The 19,881-nt window shown below is 50.4% G+C and overlaps 1 protein-coding gene across 7 annotated transcripts in view; it reads right to left on the reverse strand.

The window, feature by feature from the left end:
• Positions 1–15,571, reverse strand: part of RAPGEF1 (Rap guanine nucleotide exchange factor 1) — a 164,452-nt gene extending 148,881 nt beyond the window's left edge. For all 7 annotated transcript variants that reach the window (XR_004031460.1, XM_030818073.1, XM_030818074.1 and 4 more), the window contains exon 1: positions 15,342–15,571. Coding sequence is in view for 6 of the 7 variants with exons in the window: in XM_030818073.1 (XP_030673933.1) it covers positions 15,342–15,402 (61 nt within the window). In the remaining variant the exon portion in view is untranslated. The remainder of the gene's footprint in view (positions 1–15,341) is intronic.
• Positions 15,572–19,881: the final 4,310 nt, after the last annotated feature.

Genomic DNA, 19,881 nt, shown 5'->3' on the forward strand with positions numbered 1-19,881 from the left:
CCATATACACATACGAAATAGCAGACTGCCCATAGGGTTCATGGGAAAAAAGTCCACTCAGCAGGGCGCGGTGGCTCACGCCTGTAATCCTAGCACTTCGGGAGGCCGAGGCAGGTGGATCACGAGGTCAAGAGATAGAGACCATCCTGGCTAACACAGTGTAACCCCGTCTCTAGTAAAAATACAAAAAATTAGCCAGGTGTGGTGGCGGGCGCCTGTAGTCCCAGCTACTCGGGAGGCTGAGGCAGAATGGCGTGAATCCTGGGGGGCGGAGCTTGCAGTGAGCCGAGGTCACGCCACTGCCCTCCAGCCTGGGCAACTGAGCAAGACTCTGTCTCAAAAAAAAAAAAAAAAAAAAGTCCACTCCTGTCCTAAAACACCAGGATTGTTATTTTCAGCATCCACGGCCTGGTAAATCCAAGGAAGGCTAAAGATGATTAAGGGACTTAGAAAGAAAACCGATAGCAACTCTGATGGATGAAGTGAGTTCTGACTTCAGGCAATACGAAATGTGCCACAGGCAATGTCAAGGGCCCTCCTAAAGATCTTGTGACTCTGCTCTCCCTTGTTGCAGAGAGACACACAGATATTGGCAAACCCTGTTTAAAAACAACAGCCACAGTCTGTTAATTCCATCTGCCTTGTGCTTACCCATTTATCATAAAGGGTATTACAAAGGACAGAGATGAAGAGCCGCACTGGGCAGGGCCTGTGAGAAGGGGCACAGAGCCTCCACACCCTCCCCAGGTGTGCCACCTGTTCAGCTATCTGCAAGCTCTATTTTCTGTGTTTTTGAAAACAGCCATCCTCATGGGTGTGAGCTGGTATCTCCCTGTGGTAGGTAGGTATGTACTTAGGTATGTATGTATGTACATATATATATATGTATGTATGAATGAATGAGATGGGGGTCTCACTATTTTACCCAGGCTGTAGTGCAGTGGCTGTTCACAGGTGTGATCCCAGTGCTGATAAGCACAGGAGTTTTGACCTGCTCCACTTCTACTCTGTGCCAGTTCATCCCTCGTTAAGCAACATGGTAGTCCCAGAGGTTACCATATTGATGCTGAACTTAGTACAGACACCAGGTAGGCATGGTGCACTACAGCCCAGAACTCCTGGGCTCAAGCAATCCCCCTGCTTCAGCCTCCTAAGTAGCTGGGACTACAGGCTTGCACCACCGTGCCTGGCTAATTTTCTTTTTTGGGGTCTCACTCTGTCACCCAGGCCAGAGTGCAGCAGCGCTTCAGAGCTCACTGTAGTCTTGACCTTGTGGGCTAAAGCAATGCTCCCACTTCAGCCTTCTGAGTAGCTGGGGCTACAGGCACGCACCACTGCACCCAGCTCTGTCAGTAATTTTGATTTGCACTTCCCTAACGATCAGTGATGTCGAGCACATTTTGACGTGTTTATTAGCCATTTGTATATCTCCTTTGGAGAAATGCCTACTCAAGTCCTTTGCCCATTTAAAAATTGGATTTTTTGTTGTTGTTGTTTTTTGTTTTTTTTTTTTGAGACGGAGTCTCACTCTGTCACCCAGGCTGGAGTGCAGTGGCGCGATCTCGGCTCACTGCAAGCTCCACTTCCCGGATTCTTGCCATTCTCCTGCCTCAGCCTCCCGAGTAGCTGGGACTACAGGCGCGTGCCACCACGCCTGGCTAATTTTTTGTATTCTTTAGTAGAGACGGGGTTTCACCACGTTAGCCAGGATGGTCTCGATCTCCTGACCTCATGATCCACTCGCCTCGGCCTCCCAAAGTGCTGGGATTACAGGCGTGAGCCACCGCGCCTGGCCAAAATTGGGTTGTTTTTTGTTGGTCCTGTGCCATCTTTGTCTATTTTTAGCAAACAGACAGTTAGCCAAGGTCAAATTCTCATGCAGATAAGCAGTTATTATGTTAATGCAATAGAATACTATTCAGCAATAAAAAGGAATGAACCAGTGATAAAAAGGACAACTTGATGTGTCTCAAAGTCAGTACAGAGTAAAAGGCCGATCACACACTTTATGGTTGTATTTACATAGTATTCTGGAAAATGCAAATCTATAGATATAGATAAAAAGCAGATCAATGCTGGCCAGGCACAGTGGCTCACACCTGTAATCCCACCACTTTGGGAGGCTGAGGCGGGCAGGTCACTTGAGGCCACGCATTCGAGAACAGCCTGGCCAGCCTGGTGAAACCCGTCCCTACTAAAAATACAAAAATTAGCCAGACGCGGTGGTGGATGCCTATAATCCCAGCTACTCGAGAGGCTGAAGCAGGAGAATCACCTGAGCCCAGGAGGCAGAGGTTGCAGTGAGCCGAGACGGCACTGCTGTACTCCAGCCTGGGGGACAGAGCGAGACTCAGTCTCAAGAAAAAAAAAAAAAAAGAAAGAAAGCAGATCCTTGCTGCCAGGGTGGGAGAAGGGTATGACTGCAAAGGGGCGGCAAGAAGGCTTTTTCACCCAGGGTGATGGAATTGGCCTGTATTCTGAATATGGTAGTGGTTATGCAAATCTACACGTGTTATAAAACGCACAAAACTTTATACCCCACTAGCCTGGCAAACATAGGGAGACCTGTCTCTACAAAAAAAATTTTTTGAAATGAAAAGGGTGTGGTGGTATGCACCTGTAGTCCCAGCTACTCAAGAGGCTGAAATGGAGACTCCTTGAGTTCAGGAGGTCGAGGCTGCTGTGAGCCATGATGGTACCACTGCACTCTAGCCTGGGTGACAGTGTGACCCCATCACAAATGAAAAACAAAAAATACAACTGTATATCCCCAAAACATCAATTTTACTACACATAAATTTTAAACCTCACCCATAAGGGGAAAGTTCCCCCTTTTATCCATGCAGGCATTCCACCCAGCAGCTTACAAGCCCCATTTCACAGAACCCTTACCAAATTCTGGGAATGCATAATTACTGTTACTAGGGCTCAGATCTGACTGAACTAAGTCCTGGTTGTTTCAGACAACAAAAATTCTATTTGATCTTTCCAAGACCCTGGGTATTTGCAAATTCTCACTTATATAGTAGTGGGAATTTACAGCTTGGCAGAAACATGTCCACACATAATGAATCTTTCTCCCTGGGGACAAGGTCCACAGACTTTCCATCAGACTCTTGGGAGACCTATGATCTTAAAAAGCTCAGGAACCTCTGTTCCAGTTCAAGGCCCTCAAATTATAGAGTGGGGTTCAGAGGCCCAGGAAGGAATCCTGGCTTGCTCCAGAGGACACGGTGTGTCTGTGGCAGTGCTAAGCTGGTTCCCTCTTCATCGCCCAAAGATGCCACAGGTCCAAGCATTTCTGGCGATCATGACTCACACGCTCCCCATAACTTTAACCTACAGAATTTCCTCAGCAGTATGTGCATTTCTCCTGCCAAGCTGAGGCCAGAAAACTCGGCACCCCTGCAGCACGGGCAGTCCCTAGCCCGAGTCCCTGTAATCCAGGTCCCTAGCCCAATTCTTACTTGTCAAATATAAAAGCTTCATTCTACAACCTTGCATATTTAGGGTAATTAATAGAGAAAGCTCCTCATGAACAGAAAAAAACAAGGACAGATCGTGCAGAAAAGCATGCTTTGATCTATGCCTTTGGTTTTCCGATGAGCTCAGAGAATTAATATTTGTAAGGCACTCTTGACAAGCTGAGGCAGAAGCACAAATTAGTGTGGTTATGCTAATTGACAGGTTCTGTAGCTCCAGGACCAAATGATTACAGAAAGTGAAAAGGGTTGACTGGGCTTTGGTCTCTCTGCAAATAGCACTGTGCTTCATGCCAGCTACACTGACAAATTTGCAAGGAGACTACACACATTTACTTTCACATACCCGAAATTCCCAGTGGAGCAGGGGTTAAGGAAGACTCAGAACACCACAACAGCATTTCTGAATTTATCTTTACTGTGAAGTTAATCAAGAAAGAAGAATAAAGGGTATGAAATCCCCCTTCTTGCAGTGCTCAATGCAATTTGTAAGTTACTTTGTACACGAGGACCTTGAATGTCTTTGTGGTTTTTAACTGTCACAAACGCAACACTGTGATCATTTCACCTCCAGAGCTGAACGAAGATGATTTAATTAATCCCCGAAAGTCACCCCGCAAGGAGAAACTGGGGAGGTGTCCCTTGAGACAGGGCAAAAAAATATATCTGTTGGTGTATCAGCCCTGCTGTGGCTGTGACATATACCACAGCCTGCAAGCACAGGCCCATTCCTTCCAGAGAGACTCAAATTACCATCAGGGCCTCCAGGTCTGCCTGCATGCACTGGGATACGTGTAGCTGAAATGAATTGCCCTCTACTCTTCCTATGAGTGATCACTTCAAAAGTTTATTACTTAATTGTAAAAACCTACTCCCTGGACTTCAGCTTTCTTAGAGAGAGAAAGAGAAAGAACAAACCAGCCTAAAAGGAAATACCTCAATAGCCAGGGACCTCCCCTTCTCTGTGAGTGCTGAGGTTTGAATTTTAGTTACCAGATTACCATTTTTAAAGAAATGGTCACTTTAGAGTAGAAGGCAACCTGAAGTAAGAACAAAAGCTAAGGTTTATCGAGCACTTCTTATGTGTCCAGACTCTGATTAAACGCTTTATGTACATCATTTCGTTTAATTCTCTCTCGATACCGTAAGGTAGGTACTGTTAGGATTTTCTCCATTTTACAGATAAGGAACTGAGAGTTAGACAAGACAGAGTGACATGCCCAAGATCCCACAACAATGACACAGGAGGGCTAGTATCTACAGCCACAGCTAGAGGACCTGAAGCACATGCTCTCAGACACTGTTCTGTACTGGCTCACTGCACAGATGGAAAGACAGGGTTGGGGAGGGGCACTGATCCAGTGCATCGGTGCAGGCCCAGGGGCCATGAGGCAGGTCTCCCACTTCTCAGCTCAGGCTCATGCTGCCTCTAACATGGATGAGGGTGTGAGAGCCACGATCAAGTCTCCTGTACACAATGCAGGTGGTGGCTGATTGTCAGTTCTCCAAGGACACTGACGCCTCAGCCCTCTCAGTACCCTCTCCTCCCCTGGCAGGCTGCTTGACACTCAGTGACAGCCAGTGTTGGGTGGGTGGGTGGATGGAACTACTTTAACTCGTAAGGGCCACTTCCTACTGTTGTGCCATCTGTGAAAGGTTTCTCCAAAGCAGATTCTCATGCAATATTTTCAGCAAATGTACTTTTTAAGCCACTTCAATAATGGAGAAACCAGGGGCTTCTTCATAAATCTGTAGGCAGATGTGGTGCCACCTTAACAGTCCTACAGAGAGGCTGGAAAGCCCCAGGGGGAACCCCAGAGTACATTCCAACCCAAGGCAGTGGTGGTGCCGCCAAGTCAGCCCTAAACCCCAGGAAGGGGAGAGAAGTGAAACTCCAGTTCTCAGCAATACACAACCCACCCCTGGAGAGTCACTTCCCTCTTGCTGCCTCCCTTTCCTCAACTGTCAAATGGTCACAATACCTGCCATTGCTGACTCTTTATAAGAACAGAATTAATTAAATCACACACACATATCTGAAGGTTAAAGCTCCTAGCATCGTTCCTGGCATACAGGAAATAATAAATGTGAGCTGCCATCATCCTCATCCGGGAAAAATCTTGGGCAACTCCAATATCTTATGATAAGAAACAAATTGGCCGGGCGCGGTGGCTCACGCCTGTAATCCCAGCACTTTGGGAGGCCGAGGCGGGCAGATCACGAGGTCAGGAGATCGAGACCGTCCTGGCTAACATGGTGAAACCCCGTCTCTACTAAAAATACAAAAAATTAGCTGGGTGAGGTGGCAGGCGCCTATAGTCCCAGCTACTCGGGAGGCTGCGGCAAGAGAATGGCGTGAACTCGGGAGGCGGAGCTTGCAGTGAGCAGAGACTGCACCACTGCACTCCAGCCTGGGCAAGAGTGAGACTCCCGCTCAAAAAAAAAAAAAAAAGAAAGAAACAAATTAACAAAGCCCAAAACAACAAAGAAACTAATGTGTACAAAAATGTTTCAAAAGCTATTTTGATGATTATTAGTTAAGTGCTGTCCAACATTTACTGCCATTAAAAATCATCAACAAAAAACCCTCAATAAGTCCACCCCGCATACTGCAGTCTAGACTCACAAAGAACCAGCCTTAGGGCCAGGCGGTGGCTCACGCCTGTAATCCCAGCACTTTTGGAGGCTGAGGCGGGCGGATCACAAGGTCAGGAGTTCAAGACCATCCTCGCCAACATGGTGAAACCCCATCTCTACTAAAAATACAAAAATTAGCCAGGCGTGATGGCAGGCGCCTGTCATCCCAGCTACTCGGGAGGCTGAGGCAGGAGAATTGCTTGAAACTAGGAGGGGGAGGTTGCAGTGAGCTGAGATCACCCCACTGCACTCCAGCCTGGGCAACAGCAGAGTGAGACTCCATCTCAAAAAAAAAAAAGAAGAAGAATCAGCATTAGAAAGGGCTCTGGGGTGGGTTTACCCACCCTCCCAAATTACAACAAAGGCACCTGAGGCTCAGAGAGATTAAGCAATTTGCCCACGGTCACTCAGCCAGAAGCAAGGCTTCTGCAGCCCCCTGTGAGCTCCAGCAGGACAGTCAGGAGGAGAGCTGTCTTCCGAAGGAACCCTCAGGAGGATGGGGTGTCCTGTTAGTGCAGCAGCTGCCTCTGTGGCAGAGGGGTCCCTGGAAACGTGATGGCTCATTTTCACCCAAGTCACATAGCCAAGAGAATAATATCAGAATCAATGAAAATATAGATGCATGGGGAATAGTCAGATGGGCTTTAGTCCTAACTTTGCCCCAACTCAGTATATGACTATGTGCAAATGTTAACTCTTTTAGCTCTCAAAGAAAAGCTCTGTGTCTTAGTTTCCTCCTCTGTAGAATGAGAACAGTTAACAGTACCTTTCTCCTATTGTAAGGATTAAATGCAACCACAAGTGTAAAATACACGGAGGCGAGCCTGGTACAGCACATGGTAAGGGCCTAATGAACATCAGCTACTACTATTATTTGTATTCATTATTGAAAGGAGGGGTTGAGAGTAGCCAATTCCATGACTCATGAACAATCATCCATCTATTTATTCAGAACCATCACTTGAAGGAGGATGGACGCATGTGATAACCAGCAAATAAATACAACCACTGTTTCCAACCAGGGGTTTCGTTTCTTTGCTCATTTGGGGTCAGCTAAGTGGCTATTTAACACGGTCACATTCCACTGGATGTCGGCTGTCCTCTCTTCTCATTCTATGTCCTTCCTTCTCTCAGTTACTGTCAGTGTCACACTCCTGCTCCGTTTTTAACAATACAGTGTGTGGCTGGGAATCGCATCTGTCAGGTCCACACCAATGGCACAAATTTTAAAAAGCTATATAGAGTAAATGCCTGAAATCCGCCCCTCTGAACCCAGCCCTGGGCAAACCACACAGCATCCTGTGCTCAGTGCTCCATTTCTACGCTTTAAAAGCACTGCAGAATCACCTGATCACAAAACTTAATATGCAGTAAAGTCACTGTGTGGTTCCAGCAAGCCAGTGAAAAGCAAAGAGAAAGCTGCTGCTAAGGGACTGATGGGGACAGAGGTCTAAGCTGTTACAGGAGTCGTGGTGTTCCGGGAAGCAGCAGCCCAGACGGCAGGGTGGGATGTGGGTTCAGAGAATTGTCACCTGTCTTTCAAACTATGGCCTGGGAGAAGAAAGTGAGAGAAGGAGGAATTGTGACCAGCAGACAGCAGACTTCTAATACACTTAGATGAGCCTCCCCCCTATACCTTAGCTCACGGAGGAGGGGGAAGTAGCAAGAAAAGACTGCCCATGCCCCTTGACAAAGAAGGAAGGGGGTGCCAGAGGCTCACCAACAGCCTGCACCCCAGCCCTAGACAGCACACACCGCACAGTCATCCTGGGAAAAGAGAGTAATGCTGCAGGAAGCTAGTCCTAAATCACGTTCAAAGGCCAACTGAAAAAAAAAAATAACAAGTAGGGACAGGGATTCCTGGGATGGTGCTCATTATGGGTGTCAGGCTGAGCAGAGCTGGCACATGCCTTGGTTTGTAAACACAGGGCAGAACGAGCATTGCCTAAGAGCGCTTTGCTCCTGCACATCCCAGAGAACCAGGCAGTCACCACAAGTGGAAGCTCAAAGAACGTGCAATGACCAACGGATGCGGCATCACAGCCGAGTGGCGGCTCAGCCTTCATGGTGTCCTGGCGTTCTCCCAACAGTGTTCTGGGAATTTGATCCTAACCACATCATTAGTGTTCAGAGGACTACAGGAAAACACAGAACCCCCAACTAACTGCACATCACTGATCAGATATTGGTCCTACTAATGTACCAAGAAACATCCTAATTGGCTATTTGAAACCACAATAAGCTACGTCTAAAGATAATTTGAGACTTGGAACCAGAAACTGAAATTCATTCTATGATAATATTAACTAAATTCACTCACTCTTTTAGTAAATATTTATTGAGCACCTATTGCATTCGAGGCACCGAAATGGCACCGCAGTGGTAGACAGGCACACTCCCTCGCGGAGCTAATCATCTGTTTAACATTTCACTTGTTGATTTTTTAACTTGCAGAAAGGGAACTGGGGCTCTGATTTTAAATGAGTTAAACATCATTCTACTCAAGCATTGATCTAGGGCATTTCCATGGAATTTACTATCTGTTAGAGGAAGAGAAGGCACAAAGAGCCCAGAGGAAGTTGATTTTGGTAGAAGCGGCTGTGAGAGCATCCAGGAAGTGGGTTTTCACATTGTGTTTGGGGTGGAGGGTCCAAGGAGGAGCCTCGGCCATGGCTAAGCAGGAAGGACTGCATTCAAAGAGGCTTCCCCATTAGTGGTTACCTAATGGCCTTCTTATGTACAAAAAAGGGCCTGCAGTCACGCATGTGGGGCTTCAAACCTAGATGACGGGTTGATAGGTGCAGCAAACCGCCACGGCACATGTATACCTACGTAACAAACCTGCACGTTCAGCGTATGTATTCCAGAACTTAAAATTTTAAAAAGCGGGGCGGTGGGGGAGCGGGGGCAGTGGCGGCTGCAGCTTAAAAACACAAACAGAGGAGCACTCCTTCTGAGTCCTGCTCCTTCCTGGCACTGATGGGGAAAATAAGCCCCAGGAAAGGGTACGAATCACCCAAGGACACAACTCAGACGTTCTTAAACAGATGACCAGAAACTAAGATGACTGGCCTGTTGGATGACAGATCCCTTAATAATTCACAAATGGGGAGTTTTATCTATTTACTCATAAAACAGCCTTTGGGGCAAGAAGGGTGACGAGTCAGAGGAACACCTGTCCCGGCAGCGAGGTGGCCGAGGGGTGCGGCAGGCGGCGGGTTGTCAGGCCTCTCCTCTTTCCAGAGGGTGATCTTATCCTGGCCATGGGGAACACGCTCAGCTGGCCTGAGGTAAGACCCAGCCTGGCACTCAAGGCAATCTCCAATCCGGGCTACTCTGGGAGATATTTTTCTGCAAGCTCACACATGACTCATCTCTACAGACCTCCTATAAGGTCTCTTGGCTACAAGGAATCCCATTCAAACCGCCTCTGCCAACAGCTGCTCTGGAGACCAGGAAACATTTGGGGTTGCTGTGGTTGATTTTTTCTGAAAACACATTTAGCTGGCGTTAGTGCTATTTCTTATCTGTCTATAGCATTGTTAGTATGATTAGTATTGTGAGTATCAGACGCAGTCTAAAGACTGTAGTGAGCCTCCCTTAATTTCACTGGTTTTTTTTCAAAGATGAGAAAAGAGATTGAGAAGCCTGAAGAATTAAGACAGAAAGCTACTGTGTCCCCAGCGACCAGGGAGGCTCTAACCAGTGCTCTGTAAAGGCAAGAAAGGGGGCCGGTTCCCCATTCCACTTCTCTAGGGCATGACCTTGGGCAAGCAACCAAATTTCCCTGGGCCTTAGCCGCCCTTAGGGGCAAAAGAGGGATACTCAGCCCTGCCCTCACCCCCTGAGCTGTTGTGAGGATGGAATGAAATGAGGTAGTCTATAAATGCATTCTGAAAACCATAGGAAATTGCAGAAATGTTCAAGATCATTCTGATTCTACCCGTGGACTGTGGCCTCCAGGGACAGGTTCCTGCTGGCTCCCTGCCACGAGGCATCACTTGGTGTTTGCCAACGAGGAGGCACTCAGTAAGTGTTAAAACGGGTGAGCGAAAGGAGGCAGAGCAGGTGCCATCAAAATGTCTCATTGCTTGACTGAGTACACTTTGACCACAAAAATTCCTAACTATGGGGGAAAAAGGAAGTACAAATTTGAGGAGTTTAAAATTGATCGAAATACAATGACTGCCAATCTAAGAGGACCTCTTTCTCAGGCCACAAAAATGTGCAGCCCCACAACATAGGGCTTGTACTCTTAGTATCTGTTCTGAGAAAATACATCATGACAAAAATGTGACCATGAATGCAGTCATTATAAATTTCTTTTCGATTTACAATGAAAGCATCTTCGCACATTTGAAACCATAGCACACTGAGCGTTGAGACACCTATTTATTCCGTCTTCAGGAAGCGTGCTGGGCAAGCCTGCGGCCACTTTATCAGGCCCAGTGAACTGCTCCAAGGTGACGGGAGCTACAGCGCTGGCAGGAGGGTCTGGTAAATGATGAAATTCCCAGCCAGCCTGTGGTTAGCTGGGAGCACAGAGAGGAAGGAAAGGGACTTTAAAAACATATGTACAAAACTGCTTAACTTATGGCCGGCCCAGTTAGAAGGTATGGCCTAGGAGGCCGGGATCTTTGCTGTGTCCCTAGAACTAGAACAACTCCAGGCCCTCAGGAGGTTGCTCCGTGAGGTAGGCGATGAGTGAAGCCACTGAAGGACGGAAGGAAGGAATGAGTGACTGAAACTAACACATGCAGTCCAAGGACCTTCTTCCCTCCAGCTGAGGAGGCCTTGGTCTGCTCCCATCCCAGGAGACTGGTCCCCTACCCCACTGCCTGTGCCCAGCTAAGTGGACCCATCCTCTGCCTCTCACCTTAAGTCCCATTTTGTCACAGGAGCACAGGAGTTTCCTGACCATCCCTCCCCACTACAAGTCTGATCTCTTGCCACCTTCCTGCTCACCCTGTGACACACAGAGGATGCCTGTATTCAGGGCAGGCAGCACGACATCTGCTGAGTTCACCACTAAGTCCCCAGAGCCTGGTACAGAGCCTGATGGAGCCGGTGCTCAATCCCTGATGAATGAGGGATGGAGTAATGAGTCAATGAAGGGATGGGGCAAAGGTTTCAAAGTCCAGATAAAAACAAACGTGAATCATTTCCCCAAGGAGGGGATGCAAACGCAATTGTCAAAAGTCCAAGTGGGCTGTCGGAGGTGTGGCTGGCTGTGGGAGTGGTGAGGGGTTCCGTGGGAGTGGCCGCCACCTGACTCCCGCCCACAGCTGCCTTGTAGGCAGGAACAAGGGCTCAGAGTTACCAGAGATTCTCATTTTTCAAGGGAATCAGGAACCAGGCTTTTGAGATTTTTGAGTGACTTCCTGATTTTTCAATATTGACCATCAATTCTTTTGTTTTTTTCCTCAAGAACACGTGCGGATCCAGTCCAGCATACCTGTGGACTGAATCCAGCCCGCAGCTGCCAGTCTGCGCTTAAGCTCCAGAAACACGAGGGTATCAACTCTCCTCGCTCAGTGTCTTTATTGGAAGACACATGAGCAAACAGAACCACAGTAACTGCTTGCACAACCAGAACCATGTTCATTTGTTCTCCAAAGCAGCCTCTAAACAGTTGCATACATCTCCCATCAGTCTTCCAGAACAAGTCCCTCTGAGCTCCTAGGAAAGAGCCTCTTCTCCTCTGCAGGCCTGCCCACAAGCTCACCCTGGGAGCTCCCTAATCTGTTCGGCTCTCTTCTACTCCCCACCTCCTCGTCATCTCTGGAAGCACTGTAGAGTTTAGAAAGCCTCCCCTGCATCCCAGCTTGTTCCTGGCCCTCCAAATTCAACCCTTCTCCACCAGGCCTCACTTGACAGGCCCCACCAGCCCAGCAAGTTGTCCCTGTGCCACCCTCTGGCCCAGACTGTCTTGATTCCCCATGGCACTTGGGACCCCCAAAGGTGAGGCCTATGACCTTGTGTGTCCTCTGAGGATATACATAGGTATGGGTAAACCCCTCAAGGCCCTGCCCCAGCCAGGCACTGCTGCATGAGAAAGAAAATGTCCCAAAGAGCAGCAATGACTCAAAAGATCTCCCCCAGGGGTTAAGGAGAGTCCTGCACACCAAGGAGCTATCAGGCAAGGCAAGGGGGTGGGATGAGGAACAGGCCAGCGCTGCACACTATACGGGATGTGAAGGGGTTTCCTGTTTACCCAAAAAACCTTGGATGCCTTAAGCACTGAGAACTAAAAACGCTGGTTCTTCTACTTTCAGGGAGAGGAGATTATGAACATACTTAAGTAACATTTCTGTTGCTTTGAGATAACAGAAAACAGCAAAACTCCAATTACAACAATTGTTTGCCGGGTGTCAAGCTCTGCCGCCACTTCACCTAAGGGCCTCCCCTCTGAATCAAATACTCCTCTGGAAACTGAATAGTGGGAAGTCCATTAAAAAAACTCCAACAGAAATCTAACAAAATCTCGTCTAAATGCAAAGGGAAGTTCACTGAGAATAACCAGCAGAGACCACCAGAATAGGTCATCCTCACTCCAGGAGCATCCCAGTCTTCCTTGGCAGTTGTTGTAATCTTTCGCTATGATTCCTACGAACCGCAGCAAAAGACCTTCTGCAAGGAGGCTGGACCTCCAGCCAGCTCCACGTCTGTGATCCCCAATCTGCAGGCGAGGTCCTGACCCCGGTCTTGCCAATCTCAGAACTCTCTTACTTTTTCTGCTTCTCACAAAATGCATCTTCCTCCCACACTTTCCGCATCTCCTGGTCCGCCCCTTCCCCTCTCTCCTCTTTCTCCCTGTCTCTACCAGGTGTATATCTCAGCCCTCTCTTCAGAGCCTAGCACAAACACTGTCCCCTCCAAAGTCTTCCTCATTCCCGCACTCATGACGCCCCTCTCTCACCTGTGCCCATGGCAGCACGGTCGCTCAGTCTGGCAGCCTGGGTAGCTTAGGAACCGTGCTAGGTCAGACAAGCTTCTCTGGGAGCGGGCACTTGCATCTACAACCCCCTAGCAGAAGGCAGTGCCCAGAAAAGGCCCAAGGACAACCTATGCTGAAATGAACTGGCCTCAGGTCTTTCTCCCAAATAGCAGAGAAGTCAAATGAAGAGTCATTTCATTCCCAGCGGTTTGGGCTGTGGAAAGCAGCTCATGGGATGACAGGTAACTTTTTCCTTTTTTTAAAAAAAGAGGCCCAGCGCGGTGGCTCATGCATGTAATCCCAACACTTTGGGAGGCCAAGGTGGGCAGATCACGAGGTCAGGAGATCAAGACCATCCTGGCTAACACGGTGAAACCCTGTCTCTGTTAAAAATACAAAAAAATTAGCCGGGCGTGGTGGCAGGCGCCTGTAGTCCCAGCTACTTGGGAGGCTGAGGCAGGAGAATGGCGTGAACCCAGGAGGCGGAGCTTGCAGTGAGCCGAGATCGCACCACTGCACTCCAACCTGGGCGACAGAGCGAGACTCCATCTCAAAAAAAAAAAAAAAAAAAATTTTTTTTTTAAAGTAGCGATGACGTCTCGCCATTTTGCCCGGGCTTGTTTCAAACTCCTGGGGTCAAGTGATCCTCCTGCCTTGGCCTCCCAAAATGCAGGGATTACAAGCGTGAGCCACTGTACCTGGCTGACAGATGATTTTCAATCCGGTTCATTTTACTTTTCTGTGATTTCCAAGTTTTGACAATAAACATAGAATATTCTTATAATCAAAGAACTCAGTGACTGTTCTTTTTAAAATAAATTATCCAAGTTTCCCAACAGTACCATTCTGACAAGACACTATACAAGAAGTTCCTGAGAAATGCTGCGCAGATGAACCCAAGTTATTTCTGGAGCAGCAGGTGTACAGGATGGCGACTCATGGTCACTGGGCAAGGCTGTGGGGGCTCAAATTCAGTGAGAAAAATACTCAAGAAATGGCACCTGAAACCCAGCGCCCTGCCCCTGAGAAAAGCACCCTGGCTTCTGGTCAGAGCGCCGGGTATGAATATCCTAGGGGCCTGCCCCCCTCTTGCTGGCTGGACAGCCGGAACTCACTGAACCTCTCTGAGCCTGTAAAACTGGGACCATATTCTTTCTCACAGACTAGCTTCAAAAATGTAAGAAGCAATGCATTTTAGGTGCTAAGAGTTAGATAGATAGTAAGCCCTCAATAAAGCCTACAAAAATGTCCTTCTGTGCTTCAACCACAGCCTGCAAAAGTCATATTGCCTTGTAGGTCCGCTGCAGGGGTGCACCCCACAGAAATATCCCAGATTCAACCCAGGAAACATAAGCAACTTCCACAATCAAAGCCACAGCCCTCCTTTGCAGCTCCCTAAAAATCTGCTTTCCTTAATTCAGCCGCCAAGCTAACCTGGTACCTGGGTTATGACCACAGGGCATACTCCCAGTACAGGAGCCCAGGAACAGCCACCCACTTCACCTTAGACCCAAGGATTAGCATTTGCCCTGCAAGGTGCTGCAGGCTAATGAAGCCCGGGGCCCCACAGGCTCGACAGTCATTGAATCTTTGGAGACTCTATTTCCAGGACAGGCAAACCCAGGGACTCGGAAGGTAACTCCCCCAGATTTCTAGGAACACACAAAGAGACGAGGTCTGCACCAAGATTTATCATCTACGCCAACCCACCGGCCCCCCACCTGCCCTCCTTGCAGGGCTGAGCTTGATCGGGGTGGGGAGGGGAAACTTGACTGCCTCCTCAAAATGCCCCCACTCATCCAGCCTGCTTCCTTTGAAGCAACCGAAGTGGACGCTCCTGGTTAAATTTAAACTCGAAGCTCGTTAGAAATGACACATTTTACAGCTCAGCTCGGTTCACCTTCACAGCGCCGAGCCCAGGCCGGGCACCGAGCGCTGCAGCCGCAGCAGCACGCGGCCCGGGCTGTTCTTCCCCTGCCTGGGGCTCAAGCCATTTTCGGAAGTTCCCGGGGACCGCGGAGCGGCTAGCGCGCCCGACCCCGGGTTGCAGGGGCCCCGCCCGGCCCGGCCCCTGGCGCCCGCGCAGCGGCCGCTTCCCCCCGCACCCGGCAGGGAATGGGCCTGGAGAAGAGGCTGCCAGGCGCCCCGGCGAGGCCTCGGTGGCTTCACCCCGCCCCGGCGCACGCAGGGCCGCACATCCCGGGCGACCCGCGCTCGGCCCGGGTAGCGGCGGAGCCGCCGGGCCGGGCCCGGCCGGAGGGAGCCGCCCCACGCCCGCGCCTCACCTGCTTTCTCTATCTTGCCGGACATTTCCGGGCTGCGCCGGAGGCCGAGGCCGCCGCTCATCGGGCCCGGGCCGGGCCGCCGCGGGGCGACAAGGGCGGCGCGCCCGCCGCTCGCCTCGGCCCTGGCTCGCCACGCCTCAGACCCGCGCCGGCATGGCGGGCTCTGCGCGGCCGCGGCCCTGCGCTCGGCGACCGCGCTCCAGCCCGCCCGGGCCCAGCCGCTCCCGCCGCGCCCGCCGCCGCCGCCGCTCCGCCTCCCGCGCGCCCGCCGCCGCTCCCCCGGCCCGCGAGCCGGCCGCAGCGCAGCGCCGCCGCCCGCCCGCCCGCCCGCCGGGCCTCGGCCGCGGCCACGGCCACAGCGCCACCTGCCGGGCGCCCGCCGCGCCGCCACAGCGCCCCCTGTGGGCCCGGAGCCGCCCGAGCCTCCCGCGCGACGCGCGAGACGCAGCGCCCCCTGCCGAGCCGGAGTCTCCACGCCGGGGCCTGGGGCCTGGGGTCTGGGGTCTGGGGCCTGGGGCCTGGGGCCTGGGGCCGACTCCGCATTCCTCTGCTGTGGGACCAGAGTCACCGGGTCCAGACCTGGGACTGACAGCTCCAACCCAGGGTCCTCGGTTGCCCAAGAGCCTGGCCTGCCCCCTCACCGGAGACACAGAGAACCCTCCTGGGTCAGATTTTCCACCCCAGGTCGTGGAACTGACGCCCACCCCACCCTAGTATCATCCCGGACCCAGCATCCCCTGTGGGCCAGAGGCTCCACACCAGGGCCTAGAACTCACTCTCACCAGGAGTCAACAAGCTCTGCTGGCTGGGAGCCTGTCCTGACCCCCCCCAAACCAGAGATGCAGCACCCCCCTTTTTTTGTTTTGTTTTTTGTTTTTGAGACCGAGTCTCACTCTGTCGCCAGGCTGGAGAGCAGTGGCACGATCTCGACTCACTGCAACCTCTGCCTCCCGGGTTCAAGCAATTCTCCTGCCTCAGCCTCCTGAGTAGCTGGGATTACAGGCACATGCCACCATGCCCAGCTAATTTTTGTATTTTTAGTAGAAACGGGGTTTCGCCATGTTGGCCAGCCTGGTCTCGATCTTCTGACCTCATGATCCACCCACCTTGGCCTCCCAAAGTGCTGGGATTACAGGTGTGAGCCACTGCACCCTGCCCGCACCCCCTTCTCAATTGGAGACCCCACGCCAGGGCCTGGGAGTGGCCTCATAGCACCTCCTGCCAGCCCAGAGGCTCCAGCCCGGGAATGACTCCACTCTGGCATGAAAGCCCTCTGCTGGCCCAAGGTCCATGCCAAGGCGGAGGATTCATTCCCCATCCCAGCCCCGCATGTGGGACTCTGTCACCCTGCCAGCGAGAGCCACCTGTCCCGGGCTGGGGTTGGCCCTACTCAGGCCTAAATGTCCCCTGAGGCCTAGAGCCTCCATGCTGGCCTGGGCCCAACTCCCGCAGGGACACAGCACACCCTGCCTGCCCTGCTTATTTGACACCCAGAAGGGCACCCTGGGGCTCAGCTGTGGAACTTTTCTAGTGTGGAAATGAGTTCATTAAAAGTCTTGGCCGGGTGTGGTGGCTCACGCCTGTAATCCCAGCACTTTGGGAGGCCGAGGCAGGTGGATCACAAGGTCAAGAGATCGAGACCATCCTGGCCAACATGGTGAAACCCCATCTCTACTAAAAATACAAAAATTAGGTGGGTGTGGTGGCACGCGCCTGTAGTCCCAGCTACTTGGGAGGCTGAGGCAGGAGAATCGCTTGCACCCAGGACGCGGAGGTTGCAGTGAGCCAAGATCATGCCACTGCACTCCAGCCTGGTGGCGTCAGAGCCAGACTCCGTCTCAAAAAAAAAAAAAAAAAAAAAAAAGTCGTGGTTGGGCACAGTGGCTCACGGCTGTAATCACAGCACTTTGGGAGGCTGAGGTTCGTGGATGACTTGAGCCCAGGAGTTCGAGACCAGCCTGGGCAGTGTGTGAAACTCTGCCTCTACTAAAAATACAAAAATTAGCCAGGCACGGTGGCACCTGCCTGTAGTCCCAGTTACTTGAGAGGCTGATGTGGGAGAATCACTTGAGCCCTGGAGGCAGAGGTTTCAGGGAGTCACGTTCACACCACTGCACTCCAGCCTGAGTGACAGAGAAAGGCCCTGGCTAAAAAAAAAAAAAAAATAGGAAAAAAAGAAAAGTCATTTAAGAATCAAAGGATCTACTAAGGCTAAGCACTATTTTGGGTGCTATGAGCCCTACAAAAATGGGCATGATTGGTGCTTCCCTCCAAAGAGTTCACAACTTAGCCGGGAAGTCAAAGTTAAATCCTATAATACAAGTAGTAAATAACAACAAATTAGTAACACAACTGATGTTCCCATGTGGGGCAATCTGCTGCCTGCTTGCTGTTGTTGGTCCAAGATGGAATACAAAGAAGTAGCACACACCACCTGGGCTACTTTTCCCTTCTGTTTCCCCAAAAATAAGTAAATTAAATAACCTAGTGATGGGGACAGGATTTGGGGGAGGTGCAGGGAGGAGGAAAAAAGAGTTAATGTTGTGAGAGATTCTTATTCCCATCTCCCTGGACAGTCTAAAGGGTCACCGATTCCACAACTAAGAGCTGGTCAGGCCAGGTGTGGTGGCTCACACCTGTAATCTCAGCACTTTGGGAGGCCGAGGCGGGTGGATCACCTGAGTTCAGGAGTTCGAGACCAGCCTGGCCAACATGGTGAAACCCCGTCGCTACTAAAAATACAAAAAATAGCCAGGCATGGTGGTGCGTGCTGGTAGTCCCAGCTACTCAGGAGGCTGAAGCACGAGAATCACTTGAACCTGGGAGGCGGAGGTTGCAGGGAGCCAAGATCGCGCCACTGCACTCCAGCCTGGGTGACAGAGTGAGACTCTGTCTTTAAAAAAAAAAAAAAAAAAAAGGAGCTGGTTTCATAGATGGCAGCCAAATTTCCCGTCATCATTTCATCAGTTGCAGCCCTCTAGGGGTCAAAGGCAAATCCAAAGATTGACAAATTCATTTCCCTCTTCCAGCTGATGAATGGATGCTCTGATCCAGGGTGGCCCTGTTCAGCCCTCTTGGCAGATGCCTCACCAGGCAAAACTGGCCCCTGGCCCCAGGCCCACCTCCAAAACACTCTCAATGCTGCCCCCAACCTTTCTAGGCTTCTGACCTGAGAAGAGCCAATATTTTAAATCCAAAATCCTGGTTGAAAAGTAGAAAATTAGACTGCATGAATACTAGGTGCAGTCAGGGGTTTGTGAGAACACAAATATATTTAATGAATTATGACATATCCAATGACAAGAGATTTGCAAACAACAAAGTACTTTGCAAATGGACATTATGGTAAATCAGGGTCACAGAACTTATTTAATAAAGGCTATTCATCAAAGATGTTTATAGCTGTAGTAGAACACACACAAGGTAATGAAGCAAACGGATTCCCAAAGCCCAGTTCTTGCTGACTTGGAACCTTCTCATGAGCTGCCCCTGCTGTCTAGAATGTTCTCTCCCCTCCTCTCCATGTGGCTGGTCCCAGTCATCTTTTGCTTCTCAGTTTCACTGTCACTTCTACGGAGAATGCTTCCCTGACACGCCCTAACAGGGCCATCCTCCTGTACTGGTTAGGAAACTTGATTTCACTCTCAGAAACCTAGCTTTGCTTTTGGTTAGAGCAAGAAGGGCATTTTTTGAAGATCATAATTAGTAAACCGGGTATACAATTAGGTCCAAACACAGCTAACCCAGGCTCTGGAACAAGGCCATTGGTCTTCTATGTTGGTTCCCTTCTCAGGCCATCTCTCTCTACAAGGTAGCAAAGGGTGAAGCTGGGCACCAGCAGTCCTGGGCCTATCACTTGCCTGCTTAACAACCCCAATGGACAAAGAGGATCTCTTTCCTCATTGTTTCAAAGAGAGCCCCATGGCAGAGTCTGATTAGCTCAGTTGGAGCCACATGTCTATCCCCAATCCAATGACTGCAGGAATGGGGTAGAATATGTGACTTGGCCAGCCTAGGAATTGTGCCAATTGTGAGAAGGCTTGGGAGCAGAGGCTGTGGAATAGCCTAGCATCTCAGGAAGCTGAAGCAAGAGAATCACTTGAGCCTAGGAGTTCAAGCCTGTCGGGTGCTATGATCACACCTACGAATAGCTACTGCATTCCAGCCTGGGCAATAGAGTGAGACCTGTGTCTGAAAACAAAATCAATTGTAAGATAACAGAAAATAAAGCCCTATTAATACAAGGGGTCATGCCGGGCTCTTGTACTGTGGCAGCACCAACTCCAGCCGAGGGAAGGGGCTCAGTCAACACTCGGATGGGTGCTGTCAGGCCTTCTCCCAACATTCCAGGGAAGGATGGGGTGAGACAGGTGACCACTCTACCCTAGCAGCTCTCCAGACTCCATGGTGGAAGATGGAAGAAATAGGTGGCTCTGAGCCTGCACACAGAGACTATTTTAGACGGGCCCCTTGCAAAAGTGCCACATCCTCTTCTTGCGTTTGTAGACAACGCTCAGGTATTCAGACAACAAGAATTCCA

This window comes from Nomascus leucogenys, chromosome 8 (assembly GCF_006542625.1).
Source record: "Nomascus leucogenys isolate Asia chromosome 8, Asia_NLE_v1, whole genome shotgun sequence".
NCBI classification, from domain to species: domain Eukaryota; kingdom Metazoa; phylum Chordata; class Mammalia; order Primates; family Hylobatidae; genus Nomascus; species Nomascus leucogenys.